The sequence below is a fragment of the Pleuronectes platessa genome, chromosome 4, assembly GCF_947347685.1.
Source record: "Pleuronectes platessa chromosome 4, fPlePla1.1, whole genome shotgun sequence".
NCBI classification, from domain to species: domain Eukaryota; kingdom Metazoa; phylum Chordata; class Actinopteri; order Pleuronectiformes; family Pleuronectidae; genus Pleuronectes; species Pleuronectes platessa.
The window spans coordinates 17,088,779-17,102,731 of NC_070629.1; the positions used below are offsets into that span (position 1 = coordinate 17,088,779).

At 42.5% G+C, this 13,953-nt stretch overlaps 1 protein-coding gene across 2 annotated transcripts; it reads right to left on the minus strand.

The window, feature by feature from the left end:
* Positions 1-218: 218 nt before the first annotated feature.
* Positions 219-12,149, minus strand: si:ch211-166a6.5 (clustered mitochondria protein homolog). 2 transcript variants are annotated; one of them, XM_053420650.1, is made up of 28 exons: positions 11,752-12,149; positions 10,146-10,246; positions 9,595-9,766; positions 8,957-9,091; positions 7,991-8,151; positions 7,742-7,896; positions 7,473-7,595; positions 7,149-7,272; positions 6,943-7,035; positions 6,684-6,850; positions 6,153-6,350; positions 5,627-6,064; positions 5,466-5,539; positions 5,281-5,385; positions 4,766-4,866; positions 4,517-4,669; positions 4,362-4,424; positions 4,006-4,238; positions 3,818-3,902; positions 3,498-3,651; positions 3,257-3,396; positions 2,902-2,982; positions 2,679-2,804; positions 2,447-2,556; positions 2,221-2,314; positions 2,011-2,136; positions 1,839-1,912; positions 219-1,113 (listed from the first exon to the last, which is right to left on the minus strand). In XM_053420650.1, exons 1-28 carry the CDS (start codon positions 11,798-11,800, stop codon positions 456-458), a joined length of 4,293 nt encoding a protein of 1,430 aa, XP_053276625.1. In that variant the 5' UTR covers positions 11,801-12,149; the 3' UTR covers positions 219-455. The 2 variants fall into 2 exon arrangements, with proteins under 2 accessions (XP_053276625.1, XP_053276624.1); XM_053420649.1 differs by having other exon boundaries at positions 219-1,116; positions 11,752-12,148.
* Positions 12,150-13,953: the final 1,804 nt, after the last annotated feature.

Here is a 13,953-nt window from a genome sequence, read left to right on the forward strand (position 1 = left end):
AGGTTATAAAGACTGGAATAATCCCATATTACACCCGTTGAAGGAGGCTCGAGTCTTCCACCGACCCTTTGCTGCATGCATTTCTGCGCTTTCTCTCCCCCCTTCATACTTAAAGCATTACCTATCAATAAAGACCAATATTCTCCCAAAAAATATATTGAAAAACAAATTGGTAGTCTGGGCCGATTTAGACACGTTAAAGAGGAGAAGACAAGTGCTTTTTAATACTCAGAGTAAAAAGTTTATTGTTGGAAAAAACAACACACAGTACAGCCCTCTCCCTGGATCAGTAATACCATCTCCAACACAAAGTAAGACTCATCCTCTCACTCTCTGCTTTCTCATTCTTTGCCTCACTTAATCAAACGACCTCTCGGATCCTGGCAGAGTTTAGTGTTACAGCAGTGACGTTAGAAAAACTTGACTACAGCAGTGTTTCCTGGTTTGTTATGTGTTCACTCCTCAGCTACTCCATTCGCAGTGACTTCATCTGCGACTCCATTGACTGCTGTGTCTTTGTGTCCTGTTCCATTCGCTAAATTTGATTTTGAAACAACATCAGCCCAGGTCCCTTTACCCTTCAGGACTGACGGTGTAGCCTTGGTGTCCCTCACTCCATTTGATTCACCATCTTTCTCATCTGACTTCATCGCCTCACATGTTGCTTTGGGTTCCAACTCCCCTTTTGCTGTGCTGCTCTTCTCCTCCTTTTCTACACTGCTCTTAGTTTCCTCTCCTTCAGCCCTGACCTCTGACTCCCCATTCACCATTTTCACCTCGGTGGCTCTGTCACCTTCCTCCCTTTTCTCGGTTTTCTCCTCATGCTTGTTTTGCTCCGCGGGCTCCACCACATGACCATTAACTGAAACAGCAGCAGCACCCACCACCGACACCTCGTCCACCGACTGCTCGTGTTGGCGCTCGCTGTCATTCTCCACCGCTGGGCTTCCTCCATCCTCAGCTTCCTTCCCGCATCCTGTTTCTTTATCAGAGCTTTTCTCTCCTGCCTTCACAGTCGCTGAGGCGAAGAGCTCGCCAGGAAAACTGAGTCCCAGTTCTTTTAAAGCTGCTGCTTTTCGTTCCAGGTGTCTCTGCTTGTACTCCTTGAACCTGCTACTATGAAAATGAAATAAATACATGAGCATATATATATTAAAAGTACTAAAGCAGATGGGGTAAGTTGTACTTGAAAAGCAGAGTTTTCATCAAAACATGCCTTAAAGATCGGATTTCGACAAGTAGTTTACAAGATATCAAATCCTAGGTGACAAATAGAAAGCCTAAATATAATTGAAACTATAATGGCACATAGTATACTGCATTTACACATTTAAATTCACTAGATCCAGATTTTTATTCGGATCTGCACCAAATATCACACACTCATGAATGCTAGTTCCCTAAATATGCCTGATTTTGTCATCAAGCTCAATTAATTATTGTTGAAAAACACAATTTTAAATAAAGTTAAAGAAAACAATCCTGGATCCGCCTCCTGATCCGGATCTGCACCAAAATTTTATGAATTCTTTCCTGATCCACATCACAACCCCCAAGTTTCTGGGTAATTTGACTTGTAGTCTGCATATCTACCTCCTTGTTGGAGGTATAAATATGAGTATGACCTTACTAGTATATTTTTCAATGATCAGGATATACAGTATGGATACATATTATTTTATTAAACAAATTTAAGCGATCCTTATCATTAATGTTTATTGATGTAACATGACTATAAGCCATGATATAAATATTGTATTTTTAGATTTGGTTTTTAAAGAATAGCTGAGCAGCATTTCAGGATCACATTCAACACATATTATATTAGAGATATTTACCTTTGTGTGATCTTCCTGATTCCTGTCACCAGAACCATCTGCTCCAAACTGGTCTCAGTTGAAGGAGTCAGACACTGAAGACACAGAGGACGGTGAGGTTAACAAACACATTTATCCATTTCTCCTCCTTCAGCACTCTCAGAGAAAACCAAAGCTCCATCCAGACGCATACCTCCACTGTTTGCTCCGTACTGTCAGCTCCTGCCTGTCTGAGAGAGCGCTCCACCTGCACCGCCTGCTTGGTGATGGTGCACAGGAACTCTTTGCTGCAGCTTGTCTGAGGATGATCCTCTCCGAACTGGGGAAAAGAAACGAGCCATAAGATGACTTCCACTCACGCCCAAACCAAGCCACTTTTAATCAAACTCAAACATATACTGACCAATGAGGTGAAAGCAGTGAGCGCCTCTTTCTCATGGGTCATAGCACTTCTGTAGTCTCCCTTGCTGCACATCCACTGGGCCAACAGGTGCTGACTGCACAGACAAGAAACCGGCGAGAGAAACGGTGATGACGTTGGAAAACCAGACAAATGCACAAATACATAAACAACTTTGCAGATCTTTTTCAAAGTAAAATATCTGTGCCAGCTATGAATGTCAACTTACCTGAGAGCCGTGTGCAAGTCTGTGGCGCCGAAAAAGGAAGTGTTGAGCCTCAGAGCATTCTTTAGGAACTGCCCTGTCTGCTCTCCTGTCAGCACCAACCCAAGACAGCTCTGACAGGAGACAATGAGACGACTTTAAGTTTTTTTTTTTTTAAAGCAGATATTTTTTGTATTATGTTGTGAAATCAATAGCATTTAGAGGGTGTAGTGATTATTGAGGTGCTGCAACCTACATCCAGTGTCGCGGTGTAGGGATGGTCTTCTCCGTGCACTGTTAGCAATAGCAGACGAGCTCTGAGGAGACACTTCTGAGCCAGGGCCGTCTCTCCTCCAGCATACATGTACACAGCCAAGAGGGTCTAGAACATAAAGCAGAACAATCACATGTAAATAAACACAATGCTGCCACACATATCCTGAACATTCTCAAGAATACTAATGTGTAGATATACTCACATATTGCTGGATAGTGTTTGGATGGTCAAAGCCGAGCACCCGCTCACTGATGACCACTGCTTTCAGCTGGACACTGCGAGCCTATGGGAGTCATAATGATGAGAGGAAATACAATTATTTAATTTTTTGTTTGATTCACTGATTGTATATAGTATAAACAGTGTAACGCGTGTATAGAGGATGTATTGGTTAGTCACTATACTAACTTCCTTAGTTTTTTATCAATAATTTGATTGCAAAGTAACTAGTAACTGTGGGTGGACATCAAATGGGTAAAGGTTCTTAGTTACGTTCTCCAACTGCAAAGTAATGATGTTGTTTTTCAGCTGGGAGGAAATGTGGAATATAAACCCACCTCGGCTGCTTTTCCCTGCAGGAAGGCCACCCTGGCCAACAGGCTGTGGCAGTGACAGGCCTCAGGGTGCAGGTCATCACACACTCGACCAAACAGGTAGGATGCTTCCTTCAGGTGCTCATGAGCCTGATCCAGCACACCTGCAGTTGGAAAAATAAAATAAAGGAACCACCTTTCATTAAGATTTAGTCGAAATACATATATTGAATGTAAAGCCTATGGCGTAGATTTGTTAACCCACCTTTCCGAATGAAGTTCTGTGCAGCACGAAATGCTTTAGAAGCATCCACGGTCGTCATGTCAATGTGCTTGACAACAGGGAAGATGTTGACGATGTCATCTGGACCGATAGGTGCTTTATTCATGTTGTCAAGGTAGTAGTCTCTCAACCGCAACTGGTGTAGACACATAATTAAACATGTTTATTATTCAATCATATTTCTTCTCAAGTTTTATCTGGAAACTTATTTTACATTACTGATTAATTTGCTTCAGTTGATCTTATTCTAATTAGTTTATAATAATAAATGTGACTGAATCTATATTTCATATGCCTGTTACCTGGACTCCTGTCTTTAAACAGAACTCTCTGAGCAGAGAGAGCTTCTGAAGGCCAAACTGCTCTACCAGGTGGTTTGGACCGGAGCTGCCAGAAAAGAAAAATAACAGTTGTTCGAAAAAAAATGAACTTTCGAGTCATTGCATAATAACGAGTACAAAGTGAGAACAAACAATGGCTGTGTGCTCACCCGAGGCTGTCAGAGATGTTATATGTCTCAGCAGCATCCTGACAGACCAGGTTCCACAGCTCGGGCCCCGTGAGCGTGCTCCAGAGCGTGCTCTCAGAGGCCTCAGCCACTCGAGCACGCCGCTTCGACTTCTTTTTCGTCTCCTCCCCAACATGAGCGGGCGTGAAATGGGGAACCAATAGGCAGCAGAGGAAGTGACTGATAGCTGCACAGAGACTAGCCACGTCCACACCCTGCAAAGACCATGGACACATATTCATTCTCCCTGGAGTGTATGGACACACACCTTCAGCTATTTGACCACCCGACTGCATGTGTAAACACTGCAATGTTCGCGACAGACGACAGTAAAGTACCTGGAGGAAACTGTTGAACACTCTTCTTGTAGAGCGGATGAAAACTTCCCCCACAACCAATCTCTGTTGAGCACAGACAGTGGGACAGAAGAAAGCACAATTAGCAGGGCGGGGACATTTTAGTTTAAGGCTTGTTTTGTGTAAATAAAACCCACCAATATATGCCTCAGGTGCTCCCTCTGCTCTGACTGACTGATGGCCTTGACCACATGACCCAGATACCGCATGTTGATGCCTCGCCGGTGCAGCTCCTGTTTCAGAGTCGCTCCATCCATTGGTGGCTCATAGTTTTGTAGGCAGTGCTCCACCTACGTAAGTGCACACATACATGTTTGATAAGCGTGTTTTCGTTTTGGCACAAGATGATGAGCCTCTTAAAGTGCGTTAAGAAAGGATTCACTCACAAACTCTGGTATCTGGTGTGTGATGATTAAAGCTGCTGCTTCCTTCAGTAGCCTCTCCTGCTGGATTACTGATGCACGTTCAGAAGAAGGGAAGGATACTCCTATAAACACAGGGGACAAGATGCATGTCATACATGGTTCGACTAACAGGGGAGCTAGGGGGAGAAACAAATTTTGACTGGTTAATCATTATGTTAAAAATTATTATATATAACGTTTTGATGTGGCAGTGTATAAGTATAGGTATATGTATGTATATGTATAAGTATATGTATATGTATAAGTATTTTATTCTGAAATTTTATCCTGCATACTAATATCCTGTAATTGAACAGATTGCCATACACTTCTATGTGTGCATGTGTACAATGTTTAGTGATGATATCAAAAGGTTTGACTCTGTATGCCTGTGTGTTTGTATGTGTGTGTTTGTATGTGTGTGTGTGTGTGTGTGTGTGTGTGTGTGTGTGTGTGTGTGTGTGTGTGTGTGTGTGTGTGTGTGTGTGTGTGTTTACCTGGAGAAAAGACATTTGGGTTTAATCGCATCTCAAAGATGATGTCACTACACGAGCCCACCTCTTTACAAGCAGCTCGTACTGCATTGGTTGCTCGAGAGTCACCTGCAAGAATAAAAACAATTGTATAAAAGGTATAAAGGACTGAAGATAACTTTGGTTAAAACTGCTGCAGCATTTCTTACAAGCTGTTGCACATTCTTCAAAGCCTCCATTCTCATCCAACGTCTCCCGGACACGATGAGTGAACTGGCAATGTCTGAAAGAAGAAAACAAACTAACATTAGCTTGGTGAAAACACTTAAAAATCAGGGATGAAAATACTTTTATCTCATGAACAACTCACTTGTGCTGGATGAAAGCCTGCACCAGCTCTGGCCTCAGCCTGCAGAGACTGTGAGGAAAGCTCTTTGGAAACCCGGAGTCTGTGTGATAATTCTCAGGCCAACTTTCTTCAATGCCACTTTTCTTCTCCTCGTCCCCTTCTTTCCCTTCTTTCCGCTCATCTTCTCTAGAGACAATCTGACTCTCTGTCTCCACCCCTGGGCAGAAGTTGGCATCGGCCGGGAAGCACCTGAACACGTCCAGTATGTAGAACCTCCCGTCAGCTCCCAACAGTCCCTGGGAATCCGCTGGTGTGAACAGTGGTACCTTGTAACCGCTGGGCGCCACAACAACATGTCTCTGTATAGCGAGACACTTGGCAGCATGAGCCAGGAGCACGAGCAGCCGTCTGCGATGAGGGGACTCTTGGGGTCCGGCATTGACCCCGTACAGTAAGCCCCTGAGGACCAGAAGAAGAAAGATGTTAGGAGGAAAAGCAACAAAAATATAAACAGAGATTGTTGGTGATTGAAACCACAGGGTTTTACCTTGATGCTTGGGAAGTTTCCTGTTCCTCGTCCTTTTCCTGTTCCTGGTCCGTTCCTTCCAAACCAGGAGCCAGACCCTGGGCAGACATACGTACTCCTCTGTAGTCTACAATGGCTGTAGGTAGTGTGTGCAGCCCCTCCAGCCCCTCCAGCTCACTGTAGGCTTGTACGCCTTTGAGCTCCAGCCTTTGAGCTGCCCTGCAAGTAGAAGATGAGGACATTTAAATAATCTGCATAATTCTAAGAGTGAAACAAAAACTTTAGAGACTTCCCCAATGAGACATGGAATGGGCATATTTTTTATTTATTATATATTAGATAACAAATCTTTTAATCAAATGAAGTTAATCAGTTAATCAAATGAATAAGTCAAAATGCAATTTTAACTTTAGGATATATAAAAACAGGGACCATATGAACACAATAGAAAACATATATAGAAAAAATATATGCAACGTAAACAGAATATATACGGTACTAAAAGTCTTTATATCAATATTATCTTGTCATTTTTTTCGGGTTAGGTCTTACCTGCGACCCCTCTCCCCACCAAACACTGCACTTGCTGCCCCCTGGCTCATGAACAGACCCCCCCACAGGAAAGCTGGGTCCTCTGGGTTTCCATTCGCGGGCTCCACGAAGCCGTCTACAACGGTTTCCGCCCCCTGCATGACGACCTTCACAAATGCACTGTTCACCTGAGAGAAAACAGGCAGGAAGAAGAGAAAGTGAGTGGCCAGACAAGAGAAAACCGGTGGTACGAGTCCTGAGGTGTGCCGCTGCTGTTCACCTGGAGCACAGCTCTATCTCTCTGCAGCCGCTCCTCCAGGCTGCCTTGAGAGAGATCTCTAGCTGCCTGCAACTCCTCATTCCAGTCTGGGCTCTACAAATTACCACACAAAAACACAACTATTTACACTCAGTATCACGGCCAGCAGCAGACTCTCAGTGAATAGCAACAAACTCTTGTCTTCTGGTGTAAATAACCCATCTTACTGCCTGTTCATCGACTCCTAGTCGGCTGAAGGTGTTTTTGTGAGTGCGCGAGGCACCATGAGGCCCGAGCCAGCTCAGCGTGTGGTAAGAAGTGGGCATCACTTCTGCTGGTGGTAATTGAGGCCTAAAGGAAGAGAAAGGGGAAGAGAACAAGCTGAATTACCCACAATCCACTTCCATCCATCACAGTCATCATTAAATCAACAGTTTACAGTATCAGAGCTTTGGCCTGGGACTTATTATTGTAATTGAAATTATATGAATTATACACCTCATTAATACTGTAGTAGTAGTGAAGCTGTCATACACATGTAATAATGTTACCTGTTTTTAATTGTAGTTAAAGTTTTTTTGAAGGCAGGACTGATGTGACAGAGCAGTTCAGTGAAACAGTGATAAACTGCAGTCGACTGTGCAGGACGAGGATCAAACACATCTTCTGTAGACCTGAAACAATGACAAAATATATAACAAGTTAATGATTTAATGTTGTTACTGAGATAGAAACAAAACTGCAGGGTACAAAATAAACCGGATATTTGTTAGTTTGCTATAACATTCAGAAAGTAGTTTTAAATTTCATTTTTTTTTACCTGTTGAGGAAAAAACCTTTCGGACAAGATGTGATGTCACACCGTTTTCCCTCCATTGTCACCACAGATATGTACAGGAAGTCTCCCTGCAGCTTCCTGTGACCTGGAGGCGGGTTCCAGCAGCTCAGACACAAGTCCTTCAGGTAACTGGGGGCCTGATGTGACCAATAAAAAGAGAGCCTGAGCGTGTACGTTTGGATGTGGCATAATGTTTAAATAAATTAAAATGTAGGTAATTTGAGTGCGTACCTCTGGCTGGGAGCTTGGCGGCAGCAGGGCCATGAGTGGTCTTTCTGTGGAACCAGGGAGGAGGTACTCAGGAAGAGCGGCATCCTGGTTGGTTGAATCCGTTTTTGTGTTGCTCAGAGAGCGTTTCAGGCTCTTTCCATTTGGTGAGCTGGGGTCTGCACCTGATTTACACAAGTTTGACAAGGGAAAGATTTTTCATTTTTATTTTGGAGGGTGGGGTGGAACAGGTAAAAAACCTCAAAGGTTTTAACATAATGCTTGATTTTATTTATTTATAAGAAATCCCATTCTTCTTGTTTAACTGTAATAGGGAGAGAGACATCACACACACATATGTATCCTCCACTTTCTCATTTATTAATGTGCAATTACTGAAATGGTTCAAAATGTGTATATATATATATATATATATATATACACAGGGGAAGAGAAGTAGACCCACAGTCTGACGGATCGGGTTAGCAGTAACAGCTCTGGCACTGTAGACACATGTGAGCCAACAGCAGCTCAGTGAAGTATTCGGCACACACAGGAAGGGGTAGGTGGAGTGGAGCCAGTGGAGCACGGCAAGACTGCTTTCATTTTAGTTTGTTCAGTAACAATCAATCACCCAACCGATCTCGTCACAGGAAGTCCACCAATTCTCTTTATAAATATCTAGCTGGGTAAATACATGGAAAACAAGTTGCAAATTTAAGATGGTGTTCTTAGTTCCCTGCATATTTGGGTGAGGGGAGTGATGCACAGTGATTTATTGTCATCTTCTTTGAAATAACACAGCAATACATTAATTAAATTAAAAGGTGAACTGGGAACTTGAGTGGTTGTAGTATATCTCTGGTCCTATAGAGACTGCAGCTTGTGATTTTTTTTTCTTTTTTTTTCATGCCCCTGCACACTGATAGATTACTCCCCAGTATTAGGAGCTAATTTGTGGCTTCCTGTATGGGCTCAGTATGTGTGTACCTGTATTCTGATGTGTGAGTGTCTCCAGCAGGCTCGGTGAGCGTCCTTCCCTCAGCGCATCCTGAGGCCCAGATGCTCTCAGCAACTCCACGACTCGAGCCAAATGGAGCCTGGCCAAGCTGGCGGTGTAGGGCTCTAGAAAAAAGTACTCAGGTTAACAGAAAGATTCAGAATTCCAATCTTTATGGAGCTGAGAGTAAGATGGCCCAATGAACTGGAAATCTATGTTGCACAGTCCCTTAACCCAACCCAACAATACATACTGTATGCACAAAAAATGTGCACAGCTAGAAGGTGAGAAACTGACTAATTAGTTGGCACACAGATGTAACCTCTTAAACTGTAAGTTACACCCTTGTAATGACTCAGAAAAGGCCAATCAGCTTTTGACATTGACCTGAGAGAGATTTCTGATTGTGTGAAAGTTGGACAGGGTTATTCTTACAGATATCCTTGTCCTTGAAGTAAAATCATGCAAAAGTGCAAATAAAGTTTGCTACCAAAAAAAACAAGCAAAATTCAAGGAACTGCAAAAATTATTTAAAAAAATTAAAATATAGCCAATTTATCTTTATTTTACATGTTCATCCATTCTTAGCATTGATAAAAGAGAGGCCGCTCTCAAAAAAAATTGCAACCTTCAACAAGGCGAATGATGGCTCCGTGTTTCAGGCCCTTGAGGCTTTGCAGCTCTGCGAGGGGATCCAGAGTTGCGCTGGCGAATGCCAGCGAAAGATTGGAGCGTGGACACACCTCATTCCTCGAAAGCAGGCTCATAAGTGCATCCTGGACGAGCCAAAATCCATGGACCTACAACGAAACATAAAGTTTAACAAACCATGGTAACACTCCTTACTGTAGGAGGACAGTTCCTGCTTTATATAGAAAGATATTAAGACTTAGCATTTCGGGTGTACATCAAACTTTTACATATACTGTTAAAATTATACTTGAAGAAAAAAATCTGTCAGATCATCATGGAAACAGATGAATGTAAACTGTGCCCTGCAGGGTTCTACACCTTGACATTTTTTTGCTTCACCACAAAATTTAAGATGCTGAATTGTTATAATTATGCAGTCTTAGCTATCTCTAGTAGGTTCAATTATCATTTATTTGTCATTTATCTGACGCGTAAATAGTACAGGGAACATTGTCTGAGAGGAAATTGAATCAATCATGTTTCGACCTGTAGCTCAAACGACTCGACTCCTGCCCCCTGGATCTTCACAGTGAATGATGTGTCATCAACTTGTTTAGCACCAACATCATTCTTTCCATGGATTACATCTGTTTGAAGAGGAAATAAGAGAAAGAGATCAAACTGAGGATAATAACAGACCCCCTCCAACGGACAAGCAAATCATTTGGGTGATTTTCCTGCCGTTGAGTCACTTCCTGCCAGGATAGTTTCCAGCTTATGAGCTAAACCGAGACACTAAACAAAAATTATGTGCATAATAATAGACTAAAGCTTTGTAGAAAATGCATTGAATGAATTATGATCATGATATTTCAAGAATTATTCTGAGTGTATGTGTGTGTGTGAGAGAGGGTAAGTGAGGGAAAGAGGACAAAGAGAGAGAGGAGAGACAGAGCCCGAGGGTGAGAGAGAATTTATGCAAAAAGTGTCATAGAAAGGGAAAGTGGGGTGTGTCTCTCTCTCTTTTTCTTACACACACACACACACACACACACACACACACACACACACACACAGACACAGACACACACACACACACACACACACACACACAGGCGTAAACAGAGAGGGAGAACAGGACCCAGCGTGTTCCTAAACCAGAAGTGTGACTAAACCTGTTGAATTTACCGACTGACCCTGATGTCATCTTAGGGTGAAGGGACAACCACACCCAGTGCTGGCATGTTTAGACAGCGGCATGCTACAACAAACGAACTAACAAACCTACAACTGCAGGAGAGCGTGCTTGCAAGGCTGCATGCACATACTGAGTAAATATGCATATCCAACACTTTCGACGTGTTCACAACAAAGCAGAACATTTATTTGACTGTAGAGACTGTAGTCCATTGTACAGTAAATCCCCCTGTTCTTGCTGTCAATCTGGGACCACTTTACCACTGGAAAACACCCAAAAACAAATCGCTTCTTTGTTTGTGATTGGCTGAGCGAAGGCCCCTCCTCACTGTGAGCTTGGAGCCATCAGTCTCTCTCTTTATTGGAGCTATGCTGCCTTACTTGCACAGAAAACAAACTTGTTTTCAGGCCTGGCAATTCTATTTTGGCACTGATTTCTAATGTTGGCTTTTGCTACTCAACCACATAGAATTCCTTTCCTGTGTGTCATGACTTTCGGTGCTCTCGGGGTGACATGAACTGTCAATCACAGTGCTGTGCCCAAAGATTTATATCACTTTGATAAGGGGATAACAATTTCACGTTGCATAATTCTGCCTCGAGGAAGGTGGTGTGGCAACGGTTGAAGAAGACAAACCGAGTTTGAAAAGCTTATGCAATTATAAGGCTGGCAATGTGGTTATAACTTAGACATTGAGTCTGTCTGAGCAAATATTTTGTCCTTAAAAGTTGAAAAAGTGCAGAGCAGGTTCTCCAAGGGGTCAACGAATGTGTTGGAAGCAGTGAATAAAAGCACAGGCCTTGTTCAGAGCAGCAGAGCAGTGCTAAATATCCCATCCTCCTCACATTCTCCGGCGAGGGAGGCACCACATGAAAAAAGAAGGAAGAAGAAAGTGCAGACAGAGAGAGAGAAACAGGGGCAGAGGCGACAAACACTTCACAGGGATTTCCTCACCAGTTTTGGCCTGATTTCTTCCCCCTCCTCTCCTTATTTTGTCCTTCATGGCTGCGAGGTTGAACTTTTCCTTGAGTCTTCTTGTGTCGTTTTCTTCTCTGTTCTCTGGAAGTTGCTCCCCCTCTGTGTCTTCTGTCAAACCGCTGGAGGAATGCACGGCAGTGGGACCGAGAGTGAGTGGAAATGTGCAGCTGGGCTGTTCAGTGAGTCCAGCAGCAGAGTGAAAGTGTAACAAGCTGCCTGTTCGGATTTGCGACTCCTGCCCCTTTTCTACAATGCAAACTCAGCTTATCTGATCTCCCTGTGCAAAGCCACACCCTCGGTTTGCTCCACACAGTCTCATTACCCTCTGACTGTCTCTCACACTTTGTTGGACTGGGTGTGTCCAAGCTTTGTAGCTGTGCTGACTCTTCCTTCCCCTGACATGTTTCACTCCTCCCTCTCCCCCTCCCTCCTCAAACCCTACAGGAGAGGTGGGAATTAAAGACACGGCCTGTTTTGGTGGTGGTTTGATCTGAGTATGTCAGCCACTCTGCTCCTGACATTGAGAAGTTGATGTTACAAATGTCATGATCATCTGCGTTCATGTTTAATATAAACAAGAGTGATATATATTTTACTTTTTAAACTACAAGTCCAAGGGCAACGGGCCTTGATGCGTGCATCATGGCGGCAGATTTGGTTATTTGCACACAAGGGACATGTCCCTATACAATGTCGCGGTGTTGCTGAATTGTCCCAAACAATTATTTTTTTTATCCTTCAAACTACATGAGGCATTGTTGACCAGCAGCTGGGGATGATGTTTAATGATAAACTTAATTAATATAGTATATTACCTAAATATTGTCTCTAACTCATTTGTTTGTTCATGTCAGGCATCATTTTATTCTGAAAATCCTGTCAGCAGCACCCAAACAGTAAAGTCAGACAGGTGAGCCACGGGCGTGCAGGTGAACTCTCATGTCCTGGTGAGAGATAATGTCATAATTTATCGAGCTAAATGAACAATATAACTAGAATGTGTTTATGGTTTAAAGAAGAACTTGATTAATGACGTTGCTGAATCATCAAAGGCTGTGTTGCCAAAAAAATGTATACATGGGTATGCATGTACAGTTAATTTCAAGTCATTTAAAATTGTATGCAGAGCCAGGGTCTCTATACTGTATGTCTGTTTTCCTAAGTGCACATGATCGGGAAGAGAGAGACAGAGAAGTGTGCCTATTTTTGTGGCCATCTGACAATAAGTGTCTTTACTCAAGATAAAACCAAACTTACATCTCTTGGCTGCATCCCTCATGTTAATATCATGATAGTGAAGTCAGATTGAGATGGAATTACAACCATGAGACAACAGGGTGTGTCTGTGTCTTATGAGGTGGTTGTGCTCTGAGCGTTATGAGGCCTACACCCGCCACGGTCACATTTTTCCCATACCAGGTAATATTGCAGTGCAAACTAAACACTAACATTTCTGGGTTAGGCAGAGGAGTCGAGCACCACATAGCCTTTAGTAAAGACTGGCATTTCCAAAGCATCACATATCACCTTACACCTGCAAGATATCAAGGTCTGGTCTAACTCGACTCTCAGGTGCTAAAATAAATCGGCTCATAAACAGTCATCTCATCAGATCTGTAGGACTGTAAGCTACAAGATTGAATGGATATGTGTCGAAGCTTTATCAATAGACAAGCTTATTTTCAATTGAATCCAGATACTGTATAACAAGTAATGAACAGATGCAGATACACTGTCAGTGCTTGGACCTTAAAAAAATTGAATAATAATAAAGGTAAAACTAAAAAGACTTATTTTTATTAAAACATAGTCTTGTATATTGTGTTATCCAGTACATTATTCCTTTTTCTTGAGTTTTAGACTTTGATGAGAGATTAGAAAAACGTATTATGAAACATATTAAAACTAGGTTTTGCTTGGATTTGTAAACATAACATTTCCCAGAATGATGTCAGTCCATAAATAATAAATCTCCCCTCTCCAATTTAAGTGGGACAATTTTGGGGGGAATCCATTCATGAGCATCCAGCTATAAAGTGATTCAGAATACATGCAATGGGAAAATAATTGATCGGTAGTTTCAGTTTCATCACAAAAATAAATGCATCAGTATTAGTTTAGTCATGGACGTGTATGTTCATCAATTGCAATTAATTGCATTATATTAAGCATTTTATG

What these genes read in the sequence shown, in the direction of transcription:
- si:ch211-166a6.5 (XM_053420649.1), bottom strand. Translation starts at nt 11,800, where the DNA reads ATGAAGGACAAAATAAGGAGAGGAGGGGGAAGAAATCAGGCCAAAACT. An exon ending in GTTTAAAGACAGGAGTCCAG is followed by an intron (nt 3,652 to 3,817) that starts GTAACAGGCATA and finishes TGTCTACACCAG; the next exon opens with TTGCGGTTGAGAGACTACTA. An exon ending in ACAGAACTTCATTCGGAAAG is followed by an intron (nt 3,397 to 3,497) that starts GTGGGTTAACAA and finishes TTCCAACTGCAG; the next exon opens with GTGTGCTGGATCAGGCTCAT.